The following is a 22,271-nucleotide window of genomic DNA, read 5'->3' as shown; positions in this document are numbered from 1 at the left end:
AGACAATTTAATATTTTCCTGGTGTGATTAGCATGATTAAGTTTTGTTTTTTTTTTTTTAATCTCTTAGCTTTTTTGTTTTTTCCCAGAGTAATTCAAGTAGCAAATTATTGAGACCTAAGGGAAATTAAGAGACAGTTAACAGGAGGGATGGAGCTATTTTCTGTCAGTAAGCATTAATTCTCTGTTTAGCTAGTAGACAGTGTATTGAAAGATTCAAACTATTCCTTCTTTCAATAGATTTGAGGTGGCTTTAAATTTAAAAAAAAAAAAAACTTTGGGGAAAAGAAGAAGAAGGAAAAAAAAGACTCTACCTGGGTGGTATTCTCCTTCCCAAACAGGAAAGAAAATTAGGACTAATGGAATATGGTGTAGTTTTCGTTTTTTCTTTACCACTGAAATGAAGACATGAATGTAGACAGACCATAGAAGAAAGCAAGCAACAGAGAAGTTCAGCTAAAGTCATACATATATCAGTCACCAACAGGGAATAAGACATGTTTCATAACTTCCAACCTAAGTGTTGCAATTCTTTGGTTCCTGATGTTGCAGAACATCCCAAGTTTCATCACTCCTCCTTTCCAGGCTGGGAATTTTGGATAGGAAAGAGCTGGCCATGCTGGAAGATTGAGGGGAAAGAACTGGCGAAGAGAGAAGGGTGATGATTCAGGAGGATTATTGGACAAAACACTGAGAAGAGATTGGGTCTAGAGCACAGGAGCAAGATCAGTCTTGGTCCAGAAGAGGAACAACCAGTTCTTCCTCTGCAGCTCAGGATGGCCAGGATCCCACTAAGAGTGAGGTTGAGTGGGGGTTGGGGATGTAGGTAGCTCTAAAGTGTCTGAAGGATGGATCTGAAGATTAGAGATTTCATCCCTCATGAAACTAGAATATTCTCAGCATTGAGCCAGGGTGTGGGGTCACCATGAGTTGGAATCAACTTAATGGCAATTGTTATCTCTATCTTCATTTCATAGCTCTGCTATATCACAAATACCACATGTGAGTGCCTTCAAAGAACAGAAATTTATTTTCTCACAGATAAGGAGGCTAAAAGTCCAAATAAGGGTCTTCTTTGTTTCAACTTCTTCCTTGTAGGTAATTCCAGGCATTCCCTGGTTCTTTGGTTCGTAGGTATTCCTCACATGGACCTGTCTTTTCCCTGTGAGTGCATGTCTCTATGGCTAATCTGTTCTGTTTATGCTCAGAAGTGATTAGATTTAGAACCCACCCTGCTTGGGTATGGTCTAATTAACATAACAAAGAAAACCTTATTTCCAAACAAGATTATATCTACAGATGTATAAGGGTTAGGATTCCAACACATATTTTTTTGGGGGGAGGGCACAATTTAATCCATAATAATCTCCAGCAGCAGCTGGTTCGCCTGCTGCCCTGAGACAGGAATCAGGAAGAATAAGTCCAGTGAGCAATATAGAAGGACTGAACAACCAAATTGTAGGTGGACTAATTACATTACCACTGGGAAATCTCAGTGAACTGGTAGGCCTTGAGGTTTACACATCGAAAGGAAGACACTGTTCCACTAGCTCTAATCCAAAGACATTTTAATTGTTAAATTTTGGGAACTGTGGTAAATTTTTGGAACTTCAGGGAAATTGGGGACCACACTCAATGTGTACTTCTCGCCCCTCTAAAGCAGTGTTTATTTTACCATTGGTGGATAGCTTGGTTATTCCTGTGGCTACTGCTAGGAGAAGGAAATATTGTCCTTTTATTTGCACCCCTACTAAATGGCAACGGGTTCCATCTTATAAGGGATCTCTGGTGGCACAGTGGTTAAGGGCTGTGGCTGCTAACCAAAGGGTCAGCAGTTCAGATCCACCATCCCCTCCTTGGAAACCCTATGGAGCAGTTCTGCTCTGTCATATAGGTTCTCAGTGAGTTGGAATTGATTTGACAGAAACAGGTTTGGGTTTTTTTTGGTGCTACAGTGGCTAAAGTGCTTGGCTGCTAACTGAAAGGTCCATGATCGAACCAACTAATTGTTCCACAGAAGAAAGATGTGGCAGTTTGCTTCCATAAAGATTTACAGCCGTGGAAACCCTATGGGGTAGTTCTACTCTATCCTATAGGGTCACTGTGAGTTGGAGACTCAAGGCAGTGGGTTTGGTTTTGGTTTGGTTTTCCATCTTATAAAGAGCAAAGAGGGAAAGGAGAAGGCAAAGGTCTAAGGGGTGTGATATCCTGCTTGTGGCATTCATCTTCAACCTCTCTTCCCTACAGATGGTTGGCTGTGACTATGAGATAGATTCCAATGCCACAGAGGATCGCTGTGGCGTGTGCCTTGGAGACGGCTCTGCCTGCCAGACAGTGAGGAAGATGTTTAAACAGAAGGAAGGATCTGGTAATAAACAAACAAATAATTTAAGTGGCTGGAGATGGAGGATGGAGGGCGAGATGAATGAATGATTGATTGCTATGTTTCTTTTTCAAATGGGTTGTGACTGTCAAAGAATTCAAAATGGAACATAGGCATCACTACAAAGGGGTAAGGGCTTCTTGGCAGCTTTAGGAAAGCTGTTGATTGCTAAGCAATTACAGGGAACATTGCAGGAAAAGGAGGATCTAAAAATGACCCAGTGGTAGCCCATGGGATCAGGCACAAAACCGTGATCCCCTGGAAGAAAATCCCCTGTAGGAAGAGCCATTAAGAGAGGCTCCAGGGCCAAAGGCCGATAACATGAGACTGAATCAAGAACTGTGGGAGAGAAGAGATCAAAAGCTTGTGTAGCAAAAAAAGAAAATTACAGACCTATATCCCTCATGAACATAGATGCAAAAATCCTCAACAAAATTCTAGCCAATAGAATTCAACAACATATCAAAAAAATAATCCACCATGACCAAATTGGATTTATACCAGGTATGCAAGGTTGGTTTAATATAAGAAAAACCATTAATGGAATCCACCATATAAATAAAACAAAAGACAAAAACCACATGATCTTACCAATTGATACAGAAAAGGCATTTGACAAAGTCCAAAACCCATTCATGATAAAAACTCTCAGCAAAATAGGAATTGAAGGAAAATTCCTCAACATAATAAAGGGCACCTATACAAAGCCAACAGCCAACATCGTTCTAAATGGAGAGAGCCTGAAAGCATTTCCCTTGAGAACAGGAACCAGACAAGGATGCCCTTTATCACCGCTCTTATTCAACATTGTGCTAGAGGTCCTAGCCAGAGCAATTAGGCTAGACAAAGAAATAAAGGGCCTCCGGATTGGCAAGGAAGAAGTAAAATTATCTGTATTTGCAGATGACATGATCTTATATACAGAAAACCCTAAGGAATCCTCCAGAAAACTACTGAAACTAATAGAAGAGTTCAGCAGACTCTCAGGTTACAAGATAAACATACAAAAATCACTTGGATTCCTCTACATCAACAAAAAGAATATCGAAGAGGAAGTCACCAAATCAACACCATTCACAGTAGCCCCCAAGAAGATAAAATACTTAGGAATAAATCTTACCAAAGATGTGAAAGACCTATACAAAGAAAACTACAAAGTACTAGTGCAAGAAACTAAAAGGGACCTGCATAAGTAGAAAAACATACCTTGCTCATGGATAGGAAGAATTAACATAGTAAAAATGTCTATTCTACCAAAAGCCATCTATACATACAATGCGCTTCTGATCCAAATTCCAATGACATTTTTTAAAGTGATGGAGAAACAACTCACCAACTTCATATGGAAGGGAAAGAAGCCCCAGATAAGTAAAGCATTACTGAAAAAGAAGAAGAAAGTGGGGGGCCTCACTCTACCTGACTTTAGAACATATTATACAGCCACAGTAGTCAAAACAGCCTGGTACTGGTACAACAACAGGCACATAGACCAATGGAACAGAATTGAGAACCCAGATATAAATCCATCCACATATGAGCAGCTGATATTTGACAAAGGCCCAGTGTCAGTTAATAGGGGAAAAGATAGTCTTTTTAACAAATGCTGCTGGCATAACTGGATATCCATTTGCAAAAAAATGAAACAGGACCCATACCTCACAACATGCACAAAAACTAACTCCAAGTGGATTAAAGACCTAAACATAAAGATTAAAACGATAAAGATCATGGAAGAAAAAATAGGGACAACGTTAGGAGCCCTAATACAAGGCATAAACAGAATACAAAACATTACCAAAAATGACGAAGAGAAACCAGATAACTGGGAGCTCCTAAAAATCAAACACCTATGCTCATCTAAAGACTTCACCGAAAGAGTAAAAAGACCACCTACAGATTGGAAAAAAATTTTCAGGTATGACAATTCTGACCAGCACCTGATCTCTAAAATCTATATGATTCTGTTAAAACTCAACCACAAAAAGACAAACAACCCAATCAAAAAGTGGGCAAAGGATATGAACAGGCACGTCACTAAAGAAGGTATTCAGGCAGCTAACAGATATATGAGAAAATGCTTTCGATCATTAGCCATTAGAGAAATGCAAATTAAAACTATGATGAGATTCCATCTCACTCCAACAAGGCTGGCATTAATCCAAAAAACACAAAATAATAAATGTTGGAGAGGCTGTGGAGAGATTGGAACTCTTATACACTGCTGGTGGGAATGTAAAATGGTACAACCACTTTGGAAATCTATCTGGCGTTTTCTTAAAAAGTTAGAAATAGAACTACCATACATCCCAGAAATCCCACTCCTTGAAATATACCCTAGAGAAATAAGAGCCTTTACACGAACAGATATATGCACACCCATGTTTATTGCAGCACTGTTTACAATAGCAAAAAGCTGGAAGCAACCAAGGTGTCCATCAACTGATGAATGGTTAAATAAATTATGGTATATTCACACAATGGAATACTATGCATCGATGAAGAACAGTGACGAATCTGTGAAACATTTCATAACATGGAGGAACCTGGGAGGCATTATGCTGAGTGAAATTAGTCAGATGCAAAAGGACAAATACTGTATAAGACCACTATTATAAGATCTTGAGAAATAGTATAAACTGAGAAGAACACATTCTTTTGTGGTTATGAGAGGGGGGAGGGAGGGAGGGTGGGAGATGGTTATTTACTGATTAGTTAGTAGATAAGAACTACTTTAGGTGAAGGGAAGGATAATACTTAATACAGGGAAGGTCAGCTCAACTGGACTGGACCAAAAGCAAAGAACTTTCCTGGATAAACTGAGCTTCGAAGGTCAGTGGAGCAAGGGCGGGGGTTTGGGGACTATGGCTTCAGGGGACTTCTAAGTCAATTGGCAAAATAAATTCTATTATGAAAACATTCTGCATCCCACTTTGAAGTGTGGCATGTGGGGGTCTTAAATGCTAACAAGTGGCCATCTAAGATGCATCAATTAGTCTCAACCCACCTGTATCAAAGGAGAATGAAGAACACCAAGGTCACACAATACATCATCCTGAGACCAGAAGAACTAGATGGTGCCTGGCCACAACTGATGACTGCCCTGACAGGGAGCACAACAGAGAACCCCTGAGGGAGCAGGAGAACAGTGGGGTGCAAACCCCAAATTCTCATAAAAAGACCAGACTTAATGGTCTGACTGAGACTAGAAGAATCCCAGCAGGTCATGGTCCCCAAACCTTCTGTTGGCCCAGGACAGGAACCATTCCCAAAGACAACTCATCAGACATGGAAGGGACTGGACAATGGGTTGGAGAGAGATGCTGATAAAGAGTGAGCTACTTGTATCAGGTGGACATTTGAGACTGTGTTGGCATCTCCTGTCTGGAGGGGAGATGGCAGGGTAGAGAGGGTTAGAAACTGGCAAAATGGTCACAAAAGGAGAGACTGGAAGGAGGGAGCGGGCTGACTTATTAGGGGGAGAGTAAATGGGAGTATGCAGTAAGGTGTATATAAGCTTATATGTGACAGACTGACTTGATTTGTAAACTTGCACTTAAAGCACAATAAAAATTATTAAAAAAAAAAAAAAGCTTGTGTAGAAGGATGCAGACACAAGGGCAGATTCTGTAACTGAGGGCAGAGAAGCCAGAATGAGTTTAAAGGCAGAAAAATTGGGTTGTGCCCCCAAGCCACGTGAGAGGCAAGGCAAGGTTACTTCAACTCACTCTTAACTCCCAAACTCTCCCTGAACAGGGTCCCACCCAGTGGTCATTTATGGCTCTCCTCGTGACTTCTGCCACCTAATGTCTCCCTCCTTACCCACACCCTACTATTCTTTTCCATGCTTACCATTTACAAGGCTCTTTTTTTTTTTTTTTCTTTGTGCAGCTTTGGGATATTGATAATCTTTAGGGAGCGGAGAGTCTATCCTTACCCCAGATCATCTATGACCTCAGGGCAGATCTGCCTTGAATCAAAATAGTTCTCCTGGTCTCTTAGAATCAACCATGATTTGTAGTTGGTAGAATCTTGGGAGAAAGGCTAAGTTAGGCCTGAAGATGATGAATACAACTCAGCGTATCTTAGGTTAGGCACTGCCAGAAGTACGCTGAGACAAGAATTCAAGTACAGATAGTTTATTTGGGAGGGAACCCTGGGAAGCACCAGTAGGACTTTGGAAAAGTGAAATGGGAAGGAAGGCAGCCAAGATGGGTATGTCATCAAGTCAGTTACTGTTAGCACTTGTGCTTCTGAGATTTCCCACCCTGTTGGTTCTATCAACTCCCATCAGTCACTGGTTGAGTCTACTCTGGTGGTGAGGGTTGTTACTTCTCTGGCACTGTGGACTCCAAAGAGAAGCAGATGGTGGGGGTTGGGAGCTCAGGTGCACTACAGCAGGGAAAGGGGCAGTAACTCCTATACAGGGGTGGTGCCCAAGATGGTAAGTGATGGATGCACGCAGATGTAATGGATCACTGTTCTCCTGGTTCTGGCAATGCAGTGCCACCTTCTTGCCACCCAGGATGTAGTTACTGAGTATAATACCGAGAGTGCTGGGTGTGTTCTTGATTAAGTGACCTATTGTTCCCTAGTAAACATAATAGTTTTTTTTTTATAGTAGATGATCGAAATTTGATTAATACCCATCCCTACTTTCTCATCTTTGACTATTGAATTAATAAGGTTAAATTATTTCAAAATGCAATGCTTGTCCTGGCCTTCAGAATTCTCAGTGAAGGACTGTATTTGATGTTCTTAATTGACAGCTCTATTCTGGATGAAAAATATTCTTTGAATTACTTATTAGGGATCTGCAAGATAACCCACTGTTTCAAGTTTAAGATTAAGCATGCTATGATAGTAAGGTTTTTTCAATCTTTTCAAAGTCTAGTGTTTTGTAAATATATTCCATTATTTATATGTGGTCTTATTTACTTGAATTGTAAAAAAAATCATATTTAGAAATTATGTTTCAGTTTTATTGCTTTGTCTGTGCAGGGTCCTATCTTGGACCTCTGATATGCCTTGCTCTTGACATTATGGTTGCTCCTATGAGATCCTTGAATCTCCTGCACTTAACCTTTTAAGTCCTTAGGGAATCAAGCTCTAGTTCTGGGTTCTTAATCTCTGCCCTAGTCTTTGAGTGGGGAGAAAAGGAGCCAGAAACATCTTAATCCTCCCTCTCCACCCCATGCCTGCCTCAGAAATTTCAGTATCTCTGGCCACTCGCATTTGAGCATTTGGCATCTCCCTGTGCCTTTGAAATTTTGATTCTCTTTCTCCCATTTGCTACCCAGACAGCTTCAGCTGATACTTGGCACCCAGGAATGATGTCAGTTTTAGACTGTTCATGCCTTGACAGGTTCCTAAAAGCTCTCTGGCACTGCCACCCCCAGGATACTGGGAAACCCAATAAGCACTCACTCTGGACTCTATATCATCCAACAAAGTGGTCTGTGTTCCATATGGAGTCTCTAGGTGGTATAAACAGTTAATGTGCTCAGCTGCTTAATCAAATGGCTGGAGGTTCTAGTCAACCCAGTGGTGCCTTGGAAGAAAAGCTTAGTGATCTGCTTCCAAAAACTTAGCCATTGAAAGCCCTTTGGAGCACAACTCTACTCTGACATACATGGGGTCACTGTGAGTTGGAATCAATGGCAACTGGTTACTCATGTTCTATATACCCAGTAGGCACTCAACAGACTCAACTTTGCTTTGTGCCTAATAAAGCTAGATGCAAGGTGAAGACTGTAAGCTACCACCGCAAAACACAAACGAAGCTGAGAAGTGATGCAAAACCTTGTGAAATGGAGAGACATTGCATTGAACAGATCATTTAATGTGAAGACAAGAGTTGAAAGAGGAAACTTAATTTCTTGTCTTTGAAGATGCCCAATATATAGTCACTATATGCACTTATTGACATGTTTTCTTGTGTTGCTGCTTTGTTGCATCTTGTGTTTTAGTCTGTTTCTATAAAATCATACATGGAAGGCAGGCTGAACTTTTATGATTTGTATCCACCCTCCACCGCCATCCCCAAATCACCATAGTCTGTATATATAGTAGGTGTTCAATAAACATTTATAGAAATTTAAGTGAAAAAAATTTTTTTCTTAATGCTGTTTCCATGTTCCTTTGATAACAAAGGAGGCCAAATTATTAACTATTCTACAGTTATGTTGAGGGCCTTAGTCCTTGACTTTTCTCCTTGATGTCCTGCCTATAATTTAGCTGTAGCATTTTTCTCTCTTTTGAAAGATGAATTACCTACTGGGATTTGCTTACTTTCTGATTTGGGCATAATGACATAAATTTTAATCCTTCTCCTTGTCATGCATGTCCTAAAATATTCTTTTCTCCTTGTCCCTCCTCACCAGAGCTGTGGTTCCTATGGCAGGTGACAGTGACTGGGTCAGGGGGTTCATGCGTAACTCCATCTCCTTGGTCCAGAGGGCAACTCATTTGCACTCAGGGTCCTTGGCTTCTGGAGGGTTCTCACTGCAGAATAGTTCTCAGAACAGAGGAGGTTTTTACAGCCAGCTACATGAGGGTTTGTGATTGTTTGAAGATGGCTTTGTTATTCTAGTGTGCATGTAGCAGATCCCCAGAGCCTTATTGTCTCTATTCATAACCCAGGACCATGAAGGAAAACCCACCGTCTCCTTTCTGAAGGACGCAAGCAAGCATCAGGCAACATTGAAAAACAATGTACCTGGGCAGCAGGTGTGGACTAGCACTTGTAAAGTAACTTCTGTGACTGGAGAGTAACAGGAATATGTGACCAACCACCCAGAAGAATTTAAAAATCCTTCAAACCTTGTGTGGTCAGACTGATCCATGGCTTTTGTTTGCGTTCTTTTTTTCTCTTCCTATTTTACTAAGGCTCATGATTCTTTTTTTAACAGAGTGGTTTAAAAACAAAAACAAATAGCAAGTGTAGGTGAAAAAGTCTGTGTTAAACGTGTCCATGGTGGTCAGGCCTTCCTCCCCGACACTTCTTGGGCTGCTCCACACCTTCTTCTGGAAACTCTCCCCAACTCCAGCACTTGCATATTAGCGCACACATGTGGATAGGAGGATGTGGAATTAAGAGGAACTTGGAGGTGAGAGACCAGGTCCTGGTCTAGATGACACTGACCTTGGGGAAGTCCCCTTCTGGCTTGTATGGGATTTTTCATCCTTCTCCTCCTGCTAGCCCCAGGAATGATCATATGTTTGTTGATAGGTAAGTGTTGAAGTTGGGCAGAGTTTCCAGAAGAAGGTGTTTGTATCCATGACCTCTTTGGGATGTCCTAAAAACTAAGGTCCTGTCTTTCTCTGTTACCCACCAGATGGTGGCATCTTGCCCATTAATTAGTACCACACTGTGGGAACATAAAGCCTATCTTCTTATAGGTTCTCTATAACACTTCCTGTTTTCTTTCTGGAGAAAATGAAAAGAATTGGCATCAAGGTGTGATGCCACACTTGCTGTGATTACAAGCATCTGTAATTAGAACTTGGGCCCAGAGTACAGTGTGCTATGTACAGAGAACAAGAATGGCCTGCTTCATTCATTCACTCTGCCACTTGAGAAAATATTTGAGTGCCAATTAATTGGCACAAAGGATAGAGTAATGAATAAGGCTATGGCTCTTCCCAGAAGGACTCTTTATTTACTGCCTTTTCTGCCTTTTACCATTTGAGTGTTTTATACCACTCTGAACCTTGGCTCAAGGCCAGAAATTAAATGAGAGACTGCTGCAGGAGGCAGTCGGTAGAGCACTACGCTCTCTCTGTTCTTCTAAGATGGCCTTGAACTTGGTACTTGGTACTCAGAGCTTTGATCTAGAGCTCAACCTCTTATGGCTCCTCTTTGACCTAGAACACTGACCTTCTATTGTCCAATTTCTTCATCCTTGTTTTGTATTCTGTTGCCTAATCTCTTGGATTCTGTAATACTCACTTACCTTACGCTTTACTTTTAGTTAGGTCTTTCCTGATCATTCTTAGCATCTTGGACTTAATCCATTGACTTCCTAAAACCACTACTGTGGAAAGCTCTGGCCTTAGCTAGCTTCTCTAGAGTTGGCCAATGCCAGGCCATGTGCCCACTAAACCAACTCCTGATCTTGCTTACCCTGACCTGATTTGCCCTGTTGCCAATTTTCTCACCTGAGAACAAGAAGTCACATTCTCTGGATGCCCTGAGACCCTCATATGGCTAATTGGGTTTCTTAACTAAGTTCCCAACCTGCCAGCCTCCATTCCTGTCTCCTTTGTTGAATCATAACCAGAATGTTCCTCTGACTTTCTTTTTAAAGGCTCTTTATGGAATGAGACAGTTTTCATATAAGTTAATCTTTAATAATATTTATATATATATGTATATAAATGCAGTTACATAGCTACTTAGTAAATTTAATGCACATAATAGAGTTATTGCAACTCTTCTGGCACCATACTTAAATTAAGTAGATTTCCTCTGCCTGATATAGATGTACATCATGTTCAATTTCATTTTCACAGTTGAGTATGTTACATAAAAACAAAAACAAACAACTCCAGTCTAGAAAGCAGAGGCAGGACAAAGAAAGTCCCTGTTGTATAAATGCTCACTGCCAGGAATCATTCCTTTAGGACTGGAGATTGCTGGAATGGAGTAAAAGCAGCAACTGCCTGGAAGTGTATGTGTACCTGATGACCTGAATAATTTCTTCTGCTTTTTAATTCTATAAGCTCATGTGCTAAGTACTTCTAGCTGTGGTTCCCTATCTCTGCCACTGAGCTGTTTGATCAGAAATTCATGTGGAGTTAGGAATTGACAAAAGTCACAGTTTATGCTAAAATTGCCTGCTTAATCCCATAATGCTGCTTATTCTGGGCTTTTCCTTGGGGCTACCTGGGCCGAATGACAAACTGAAGAAGGTCTTGAATGAATGGAACCCATGAGGGACACCACACAGCACAGGTTGGGAGGCTGTGACAGCAGTGTGAGTGTGAGGTTAATGCAAGTCTTGTTGTTAACTGCTGTCCAGTCTCCCCCATACTCATGGAGACACCATGCTCAACAGAACAAAATGCCTTCTGGTCCTATGCCATCTCATGATAGGTTGCAGATCAAACTGTTGTGATTTATAGGGTTTTCAAGGGCTGGTTTTCAGAAATAGATCACCAGGCCTTTCTTCCTAGTCCATCTTAGTCTGGAAGCTCCACTGAAACCTGTTCAGCATCACTGCAGCACAGAAGCTTCCACTGACAGAGGGAGGGGCCATGACTGCACTTGAGGCACATTGGCTGGAAGTCAAATCTAGATCTCCTGCTTGGACAGCAAGAATTCTACCCCTGAACTACCAATGCCTCACTTGCTAGGCAGTGGGAAGGAAGACACACTCAGGAAGAATTGGATTGGCTTTATGACGCAACATTTGAGGCACACTGGCTGGAAGTCAAATCTAGATCTCCTGCTTGGAAAGCAAGAATTCTACCCCTGAACTACCAATGCCTCACATGCTAGGCAGTGGGAAGGAAGACACACTCAGGAAGAATTGGATTGGCTTTATGACGCAACATTTCTCCTATGCTGTGCCACATGGTTCAATTTGTTTGCTGTGGATTTAAGAGAGAATAGGTACTTTTTTAGGTGCTAGTCTATGATTTTATGTGGGTGAATGGTATGATAAAGTCAGTGTTCAGAAAGACTAGCTGGCCAGCAATATTCAAACTCGACTGGAATGGGAGAGCCTAGTACTAGGTGCTGAAACATTACTCCAGGTTTAGGAGATAAAGGCCAGAGCTTAGGAAGTTCATGTAGAGGGGAAGAGAAGGATACGAGAAAACATTTCAGAAGAAGAACCTAAGGCTTTCTTGAAACCAAAATATCCTCTTACTTGGAGACTGCTGCATATCATGTTTTCCAAGAAACGTCAAGCTGGAGAGAGTTAGAGGAGAGAGAGAATGGCTGGATACTCTACGATTTTCATACCAAGAGGGCAGAAAAACCTGCAGTGCTCAAGGATGTGATCATTAGTTTCAAAAGAATTTAGGGACATGAAGCCCCATCAACCCCTGTTCCCTTTTCTGTGTTTCCTTTCCACTGACTTCTATAGAGGGGCTGTGAAGAATGTGGTTGCTCATGGTGTGTTATAGGACTTTGGTAGTCTTATTGTTGTTAGTTGACACGGAGCCAGCTCTGACTCATGGGACCTTATATAAACAAAAAGAAACATTGCCCAGTCCTGCGCCAGCCTCAAGACTGTTGCTGTGGTTGAGCCCATCGTTGCAGCTATGATCTCAGTCCACCTTGTGAAGGGTTTCCCTTGTTTTCACTGACCTTCTACTTTACCAAACTTGATGTTCTTTTCTAGTGATTGATCTTTCTTGATGATGTGCCCAAAGCAAACAAGACAAAATCCCACCATCCTCACTTCTAAGGAGCATTCTGGCTGTACTTCCTCCAAAAATGACCACCTGGATAACTTCTTGTGTTTTTTGATCCTATGTGTTTGTGTATTGAGTACTTCTAGCTGTCGATTTAAGAGAGAAGACGTACCATTCTATGATCTTACGTGGGTGGATGGTATAAAGTCAGTGTCTTAGAAAGACTAGTGGACCGGCAATGCATATGAGTTGATTGAAAATACCACGGCTTGAGTCAGGCGCATGCTAATTGTCAAAGTTACATCTAAGCTTTTTAACTCTATAAAGAGGTCTTTTGCAGCACATTTTCCCATGCAATATGCGATTTGATTTCTTGACTGCTGCTTCCAGGAGCATTGATTGTTGATCCAAGTAGAATCGACAACTTCAGTATTTTCTCCATTTATCATGATGTTGCTTATTGGTCTCATTGTAAGGATTTTTGCTTTCTTTATATTCATATTGAAGCCTGTAGTCTTTGACCTTCATCATCAAGTATTCTTTTATAAACACACGACTTGTCCTCACTTTCGGAAAACAAGATTATGTTATCTGAATATCACAGGTTGTTAATTAGTCTTCAATCCTGATGCCGTATTCTTCTTCATATAGTCCAGCTTCTCAGATTATTCATTCAACACACGGATTGGATAAGTAAGATAAAAGGATACAGACTCGGATAAGTAAGGTGAAAGGATACACACATTTTCCAATCCTAAACCACGCAGTATCTCCTTGTTCTGTTTGAACCACTGCCTCTTGATTCATATACAGATTCCACATAAAAAAAGGTACCTTATAATCTTCTTTTGAAATAATTGAGGTTAAAACTCTAAATCTAGGGCCATGCAGTTTGACTTCTCAAAAGACCTACTTTTACTTTTATTCCGTTCTTCCTCACTCTGCTTTGAGGACCTGTCAAATACAGATGTTATCTGAACCAGTTACTGCTCTCAAGCCAGGGATCAGGGAGGTGAATTGGCCTTTCCCAGGCACCTTCTTGCATAAATCATGAGATCTTGACCTTCAGTGAGGATTGTCTTATTTGCCTCAAACTTACAGGATAAATCGTAAAAATGACAAGCTAGTAGTTGTAGATAAATTTCCTGGGGTTAATAGTCCGACCCCTTTATAAGCAAAATTTTATTAGAAGTGACAAAGACAGGAGGACAGATATGCCAGAGGGTGAAGTCCTCTTTTTCTGAACTGCAAAGAACAGTTGGAAAAGATGTGTGTTATCACCAATAACCCACTGCATCTCTTAGGATAATGTCTTCAGAAGTGTGACACTCAGTCTTCTGCCCCTTCCTGAAAGGCCGAGGGGTCTGTTAGCCCAAGGTACTTAAGACTCAGTGATGGATGATTTCCCAGGTGGTCTCCATGGGCACTGAGCCTCCTTGTTTGAGGTCAAGATTATGTTTTCCCACTCCCCCAATACTGGGGGGAGAGGAGCATACAAGTTAACAGTCGCTGTGGAGGACTTCTGGGGAAGATGGAAGAAAAGTGTTTTTTGTTGAGTGAATATGCTCATCATTCTTAATACTTTGGAGCTATCCTTAGTAATCCTGAAAACATTCCCTTAATATGGAAGAAACAGCTCAAAATTATTCTTCCCCCCCTGACACACCCTTTTAATATGACTCTCATTTCTATAAAGAAGACCCGTAGGATGAGAAGTCCAACGTGATTTTTTTTTTTTTAATCTCTGTTCTGTCAGCCACGTATTTCATTAAAAACATTAGATTGGAGGTTAACAAACTGAGGTTATAGACCTACCTCGCTCTCCACTTCACTGTGTGATATGGCATAAATTGCTTACTCTCTTGGGGCCTCAGTTTCCATTTACTGGAAATTGGTTAAGGAAATGAGTTTACATCATCTTTGCATCTGCTGGAATACCTGAAGACATGTAGAAGGATATGTAAGGCGTAATAAATTTAAAAAGCAAGGGTTAGAATAGTTAGGATACTATGACCCTACTTGTATAAAAATTGTGTGTGTGTGTGTGCTTACACATGCAAAGAAAGATAATTTGGAAGAAAATCATATAAACGATTAATTGTAATTATTTATGGGACATAGGGAAACCCTGGTGGCGTAGTGGTTAAGTGCTACGGCTGCTAACCAAGAGGTCAGCAGTTCAAATCCGCCAGGCGCTCCTTGGAAACTCTATGGGGGAGTTCTGCTTTGCCCTATAGGGTCGCTATGAGTCGGAATCAACTCGACGGCAGTGGGTTTGGTTTTTGGTTTATGGGATATAGGACTGGGGGTCGGAGGAAATGGAAACTTTTACTTTTGATTTTATTACTCCTCTCTGTTATCTGCTTTTTTGTCATGTGCAGAAGAAGCTGATGAATGTCTTATCATGGTTTCCAACTCCAAAACACCATAATTTTATCCTTTGGCTTCTTCGCTATTCTTTTACAAACATATGACTTGTCTTGCTCATGGCTGAATCTGTCTCAATTTACATCTTCTGTTTACACATTGTTCTGAAAGCTGTTATTTTAAATTTTATGTTTCTACTTTTTTGATTTGGCAGAATCTGGCTGTAATAAATGCTTCTAATTTTGGATATTCTCTCTAAAGTGAAAGAAAAAAAAGACAAACTCTTTGTTTTTTTCTTTGTTTCGTAGCAAGGAAAGAGATGGTAGCCATAATGTTTAATGCCAGTTGACCTTCCTGCACGAGCTCTGCTATCAGAAGACAGACAACACTCTAAGTCAGAAAACAGCTCTGTTAGTTATGCTCCAAAGACATTTAAAGAAATTTCATTAGCCTCGATTAATGTGATAAATACCTTTCTCGCTGTACTTAAACATTAGTAGTTTCGATCAGCCACTTTAGGCAAGTGTATGCAGCCAAATGGAATTTGAACAAGTACTACAAGACTCACATTTTGATTTCTCTGGAAGGGAGTTGCCAGTTTGAAAAATGGGTCTGAGATTGCTTCCTGTCCCTGGCATCTGAGCAAATCACTGGGGCTATAAGCTCTCTCCCTGCTGGACAGGCCTGGGTGTTAGCTTCAGGGGTCATGTTCCTTTAGAGTCAGAGGAAAAGGTGGCAGCTAGGGCACTTCTGGGTGGCAGGGGTGAGATCCCTGCTTGTCAGACCAGAAAACCTAGTATATAGTCAGTGGAAGATGACTGGGTTGAACAGGCTCTTAAGACCATGTTTTGCACGAAAGGTTAAAGGAAGAGAAGCTATTTTAGCTTAGAAAAGAGCAATACCGTCAAATGTTAGATCTGGGAGAGACCTCAAACATCATCTCATCTTCCCGCTTCACTGTGCACCTGAGATTCAAGGGCATTTAAAGGAGCTGATAAAAATCGTGGAGCTCGTCAGTGGCAATACAGAGTCTAGAACTCAAGTTTTCTGACTCCCATGGCCCAATACTCCCATCACAATGTCACCCCCAAAGTCCATGTTCTTTTCATTCGGTCGTGTTTATGAGGTGATACAATAAATGCATAGTGTTTAGCATGCTGTTGTTAGTTGCCATTGAGTCAATTCTGACTCATGGCTACTTCATGCGTGCGAAGTAGAATTGCTCCAAAAGGTTTTAAAGTTTGTGACCTTTCAGAAACAGATCAGCAGGCCTGTCTTCCGAGGCACGTCTGGGTGGGTTCGAACCTCCAACCACTGGGCTAGTAGTCCAGCGCTTAACCGTTTATGCCACGCAGGGAATGTTTAATTCTCCCAGTATGCTTGCCATCATAATCAGCCACTAAGCAAGGATAATAGTGTGGATAGAACTGATCATTATCTTTAACAGAAGTTCACATATGCTTTTTCATAATACTGGATCACAACATGTGAGAATAAATTATTATATTTCAGCAAAACAAAAGAAAAAAAATAAGAAAAAAAAAAAAAACTTCCTAATGAGTAGTCTTGCCCAGCAGTATAAAAGGCTGCCCTCAAAACTGAGTTTCTTATCACTGACTGTATTCAAAAAACCAGGTGGCATTCAATCAGATTTTCCCTCCAGAATGGAAGTTAGGACTAAATTACTGCTAAAAGCCTGTCTTTAACTTGCAGGTAATGATGTTGAGGAAAAGGACGTGTCTAATGCGATCTTACCACCAACTCATCTATCATTTTGTTGTACTGTGGTGGCCTGCATGTTGCTGTGATGCTGGAAACTCTGCCACTGATATTTCAAATACACTCAGGGTCACCCACGTTGGACAAATTTCAGCAGAGCTTCTAGGCTAAGACACTCTAGGAAGAAGGAGCTGGTGATCTACTTCTGAAAAAATTGGCCAGTGAAAACCTTATGAGTAGCAGCGGAACATTGTCTGATACAGTGCCAGAAGACGAGCCCCTCACGTCGGAAGGCGCTCAGAAGATGACTGGGGAAGAGCTGCCTCCTCAAAGTGGAGTCAACCTTAATGACGTGGATGGAGTCAAGCTTTTGGGACCTTCATTTGCTGATGTGGCATGGCTCAAAATGAGAAAAACAGTTGCAAACATAGCAATGATTGTGAGGATGGCGCAGGACCGAGCAGCATTTGATTCTGTTATACGTAGGGTTGCTATGAGTTGGAACTGACTTGACAGCACCTAACAACAAGAACAACAACGCAATGTTTAGAAAGACTAATCTGATAGCAGCAACAAATACAGAAGCAGAAATGCTAGCAGGAAGCTAGGAGCTGTAAAGTTTTGAAATATCAACATAAAATCACAAAAATCACTCAATCAATGCTGAATCAACTGCAAAAGCTTCAGAGCCCAATATGCATTTATTTCACTTCTTGTCACAAAACTTTATATACTGAGCTACTTTGCTGATGAGAATTCTGCCCCTGACTAACTTCTTTAAAACTCCCTATAATTAGTGTTTCTGGCAATCCCAGCAGCCACTCAGGAGGAAGGTCAGGGCCCCAAGTAATGGGGATGCTAGAAAGTGGATGAATGATGGCCTGAAATAGGGTTGTGATCAGCTGAGAAGCTAGCATGCTTCTTTCATTAATATGTCTTCTCTCCTCAGGTTATGTTGACATTGGACTCATTCCAAAAGGAGCAAGGGACATACGGATAATGGAGGTTAAGGGGGCTGGGAACTTCCTGGCCATCAGGAGTGAAGACCCAGAGAAATATTACCTGAATGGAGGATTTATTATCCAGTGGAATGGGAACTACAAGCTGGCAGGGACCGTCTTTCAGTATGACAGGAAAGGAGACCTAGAAAAACTGATGGCCACAGGTCCTACCAATGAGTCTGTGTGGATTCAGGTAATGCAGAAGGAAAAGAAACTGCTGGCATGTACATTATTTAGGATCTCCCTAATTTTCTTTCCCAAGATATTTGCTGGAGGATTTTGAGGAGTTAGGAGGACTTTGAGAATTCTTAAAACTTCTTTTGGCAAGGAACATAAAAGGAAGCCAGATATTAGTTTGGGCTTTTAATCCTTGTTGTTGTTGTGAGCTGTCAAGTCGTTTCCAACTCATAGTGACCCTATAGGACAGAGTAGAACTGCCCCCATAGAGTTTCCAAGGAGCGTCTGGGGGATTCAAACTGCTGACCTTTTGGTTACCAGCCATAGCACTTAACCACTACGCCACCAAGATTTCCTTCTTAGTGGTTTAGAAATTGTTGAAAACCCTATAAAGAATACCAGGGGCTCTAAACTTATCCATTAGGAGGTTTGAACTTTGTGTCAAGTATAGTTGACACAGGCTGAGGATGACTGTTCCTTAGCTATAAAAAGGATAACATTGGTCCGTTGTTGGTGTGGCATGAGTTTCCAAGTAGCTTTCCAGCAGTAGTGATAGTTCAACTTGGTCCTTTTACATGTTATTATGTGGTTGTCCTCAGACAAAGAGTTTGACTTTATGAAACTCTTGAGGGACGAAGGAGTTAGGATGCAGTATGTGTTCTTCAAAAGCACATGTGAAGCAAATAATTGTAGAAAAGGAAAGGAAAGGAATGATTCTACCAGGTGAGACAAGGCAGGTTGGGGATGACAGATGGCCCAAGATCAGATACAGCCATATTCAGAAGTTTGAGGGAGGTCATTTCAGAACCAGAGAGCCAGGCTTGGTAGCTGTGAGCCACCAATGTCAGGCAGGCCTTACACCTGCCCTGGCCACGTGGAAAAGATTTATATATGGGAACTTGTAATCCCAGGGAGTATCCCGTTCACTGCCTGTAAGTTGAAATTGAGTCAATTTTTGGTATGTGGTAAGTAGACTACTTGCAGTTGAGGGAAGTGAGGGAAAAGCCCCAAGAGTGCCACACTGGCTGAAACCCATGCATATGTGTACCTCAGAACTACCATGCTTTAAAGTAGTTAAGCAACCAGAGACCTGGAGAAGGGCATAAGACTGCAACGACAAAAACAATAATAAAAATAACTCTTATTGAGTGCTAGAGCCCTGATGGTGCAGTCAGAGCTTGGCATTTTGAATCCACCAGCCAATCCTTAGAAACCCTATGGGGCAGTTCTACTGTGTCCTATAGGGTCGCTATGAGTTAGAATCGATTCAATGGCAACAGTTAATGGGTATTGAGTGCTAACTTCATGCCAAGCAGGGTTCTAATCACTTTACATGAATTTATTCATTTAACCTTCACAGCCACTCTATTAGTAGGGACTAGGTAACCCTGGTGGAGCAGTGGTCAAGAGCTTATCTGTGAACCAAAAGATCAGCAGTTTGAATCTACCAGCCACTCTTTGGAAATCCTATGGGGCAGTTCTACTCTGACCCATAGGACCTCTATGAGTTGGAATTGACTCAACAGCAACGGATTTATTATTATCCTCACTTTGTAGATTAGGAAACTAAGGCACAGAGAGGTTAAGTAATTTACCCATAATCACAAAGTAAGTACACAAGGACACAAAATGACTTATAAAGCCTGTTGTCGGAAAGGACACTCCTCATCATTCCCTCAGAGTAATCCCTGTATGACTAGACCTTACCATTTTTATGAACTGAAATTACCATGAAAATTCAGTCTATATGTGTGTGTGTGTGTGTATAGAATAGAATGGAGAATATATAAATGTGTGTGTATATGTACGTTATTTTGCCATTGAGTTGATTTCAACTCATGGCAAACCAATGAGTGCAGAAGCAGATCACCAGGCCTGTCTTCTGAGATGTCTCTGAGTAGGTTCCAGTTTTTCAGCTAGTAGTTGAGTGCTTAACCATTTGCACCACTCAGGGGCATATGTATGTGTGTGTGTGTGTGTGTGTATGTGTGTATAGATGGATGGATGGATAGATAGATAGGGAGATAATAAACATAGATGTAGATATAGATACATATTCATTAGATGTTATTTGTTCCAATGCATACCTCCATAACTGCTTTAAAATGATGAGCACTGTGTTGTGTTTTATGTGATTGTGGTTTAGAGTATGAAGTCATGACAGATTTGACATGACCCCTCTCTTTCCTTTTAGCTCCTATTCCAGGTGACTAACCCCGGCATCAAGTATGAGTACACCATCCGGAAAGATGGCCTTGACAATGACGTGGAGAAGCTGGAGTACTTCTGGCAGTATGGCCGCTGGACGGAGTGCAGCGCAACATGCGGGGCAGGTGAGAAACGCTGCTCCCGGTGTGAAACCATGTCAGCTGCAGAACGGGCCACTAGAGGCCATCTAAGCCAGTGGTCTGCACTCTGTGCCCATGGGTCTGCAGGGGTCCACAAAGATGCCCCAGGGGCCCCTGTGTGCCATGGATGTGCAGGGGCCTGATCTCAAGTGAAAAGTGGCTTTTCTTTTATCAGCTTTATATACTGGTCTCTGTGAGAGGCTTTTATTTTTTTTTTAAAGAAAGGGTTATATGTCTTTTATAAAAGAAAAACAAAAAGACTTCAAAGCCACTGCTCTGGTTGAGGACCCCAGAACAACAGAAGTCAAACAACTCAACCAAAGGCATGCTATAAATCATGGCCAAAGGCAAACCATAATGAACTCTTCTGACTCCAAGCCCAGTGTTCTCCCTCCTTCTCCAATTTAGTGGATTTTTAGATCTACTGCCTAGTTTTCTCTCACAAAGTCAAGCAGTGGAGAGATTCACTTGCTGCCAAGTATCAGTCAGGATGGGATAGGCTCTGCTACAGTAACAAAGAAATCAAAATCTCAGTAGTTAAGCACAAGGAAGGTTTAATTTTTACTGATTCGAAATCTGATGCAGGCTGGATGTCCCTGCTTCCTCTCGTAGTTGAGATGTTTGAAGCTCATGGCTTCCAGCTGCCCCACAGGGGAGGAGAGAGATGGAAGAGGCAGACTGGCTCTTAACAGCCTGGGAGTGACACATTTCATTGGTTAGCTTTAGCCATATGGGCACATATGGGGGGGGGGTGGGGAATAACAAGGGTCCCATCCATTACAGAAGGCTTGTTGAAAGAAATTGCACTGAGTCACCCATCGAAAGATCAGCAAGGAAAGGTCACTCAATGCATTATCTGTAAAGAAACATCTGCAGAAATGGTTTGACACAGATTCTTGTCTCAATAGGCAGCTTCAGGACTCCTTATTAAACAAAAAATGTTTTGGCAAAAACTCAAGCTCACTTTCAGAGAAATGTACAAGCCACATGTTTGCTTCATTGTAACCCCAGTGCTGCCAAGCCTTTTAGCTGTAATACATTCTAACCAGAATTTTCTTGTGTCCTGTAAAACACATAGTAATGGCACTGCTGTTAGAAAATGGGTCATCACTTCTGAATGTGGCCTCTGCCATTTCGTGCTGGGTGGTTTCTTCCATTCTGCATTATCAGGTCTATAAGTACAACTTTGGCTTAAACAAAAGAGAGAGCACTTTCCCTGCCCTCTCTCAGACTTTTAAGTTTCCCTTCACCCCACTTGCCTGAATTCTCTCTGGAGTTAGTCATTGTCCTTTGTTCAAGGAACATCATGTTCCGTAGAAAAAGGCAAATGTTGAAACCTCTATAGACCATAGAGAGCTCCTGGAACAAAAAAACCAAACCCACTGCCATTGAGTCGATTCCTACTCATAGCGACACTATAGGACAGAGTAGAACTGCCCCATAGAGTTTCCAAGGAGAGCCTGGTGGATTTGAACTGCAGACCTTTTGGTTAGCAGCCGTAGATCTTAACCACTACGCCACCAGAGTTTCCAGGTAACTCAAATAGTTCTTTTAAGCTGCCTTAGAAAATATATTACATTAATTGGAAATAAGCAGGTGTAGAGCAGATATTTATGTTTACCGGATCTAGTTCTGAGTTCTAACCAACAGTTTCCCCCTAAAGCTCAAAGTAACCATTTACTTTGAGATGTGTCCACATAGCCTTGATAAATCATGCCAGTCGTAAATAGGAGCACATAACCCACTCTGATCCTGATTTGTGACGTTATGCCAATGTTTGGAAGACAGAATTCACTTTTTTGAAAAAATCCGAATTAGATACTGCTTTGACTTTTTCAAAGCACACTCATATTGGTGCTGATTCATCTGGCTGTCTAATCACAAGGACCCTAACCATACTTGTCAGGTAGAGTCA

General features: G+C 41.4%; 1 protein-coding gene across 1 annotated transcript in view; it reads left to right on the top strand.

Annotated features, from left to right (window-relative positions):
- The window catches only part of ADAMTS12 (ADAM metallopeptidase with thrombospondin type 1 motif 12), a 451,387-nt gene that overhangs the window by 337,121 nt on the left and 91,995 nt on the right, over positions 1–22,271 (top strand). Inside the window, exons 14-16 of the mRNA XM_064271103.1 lie at positions 2,247–2,367; positions 17,780–18,024; positions 20,203–20,341. Of these exons, the coding sequence (XP_064127173.1) occupies positions 2,247–2,367; positions 17,780–18,024; positions 20,203–20,341 (505 nt within the window). The remainder of the gene's footprint in view (positions 1–2,246; positions 2,368–17,779; positions 18,025–20,202; positions 20,342–22,271) is intronic.

The sequence above is a fragment of the Loxodonta africana genome, chromosome 2 (assembly GCF_030014295.1).
Source record: "Loxodonta africana isolate mLoxAfr1 chromosome 2, mLoxAfr1.hap2, whole genome shotgun sequence".
NCBI classification, from domain to species: domain Eukaryota; kingdom Metazoa; phylum Chordata; class Mammalia; order Proboscidea; family Elephantidae; genus Loxodonta; species Loxodonta africana.
This window is presented reverse-complemented; position numbering and strand designations above follow the sequence as displayed.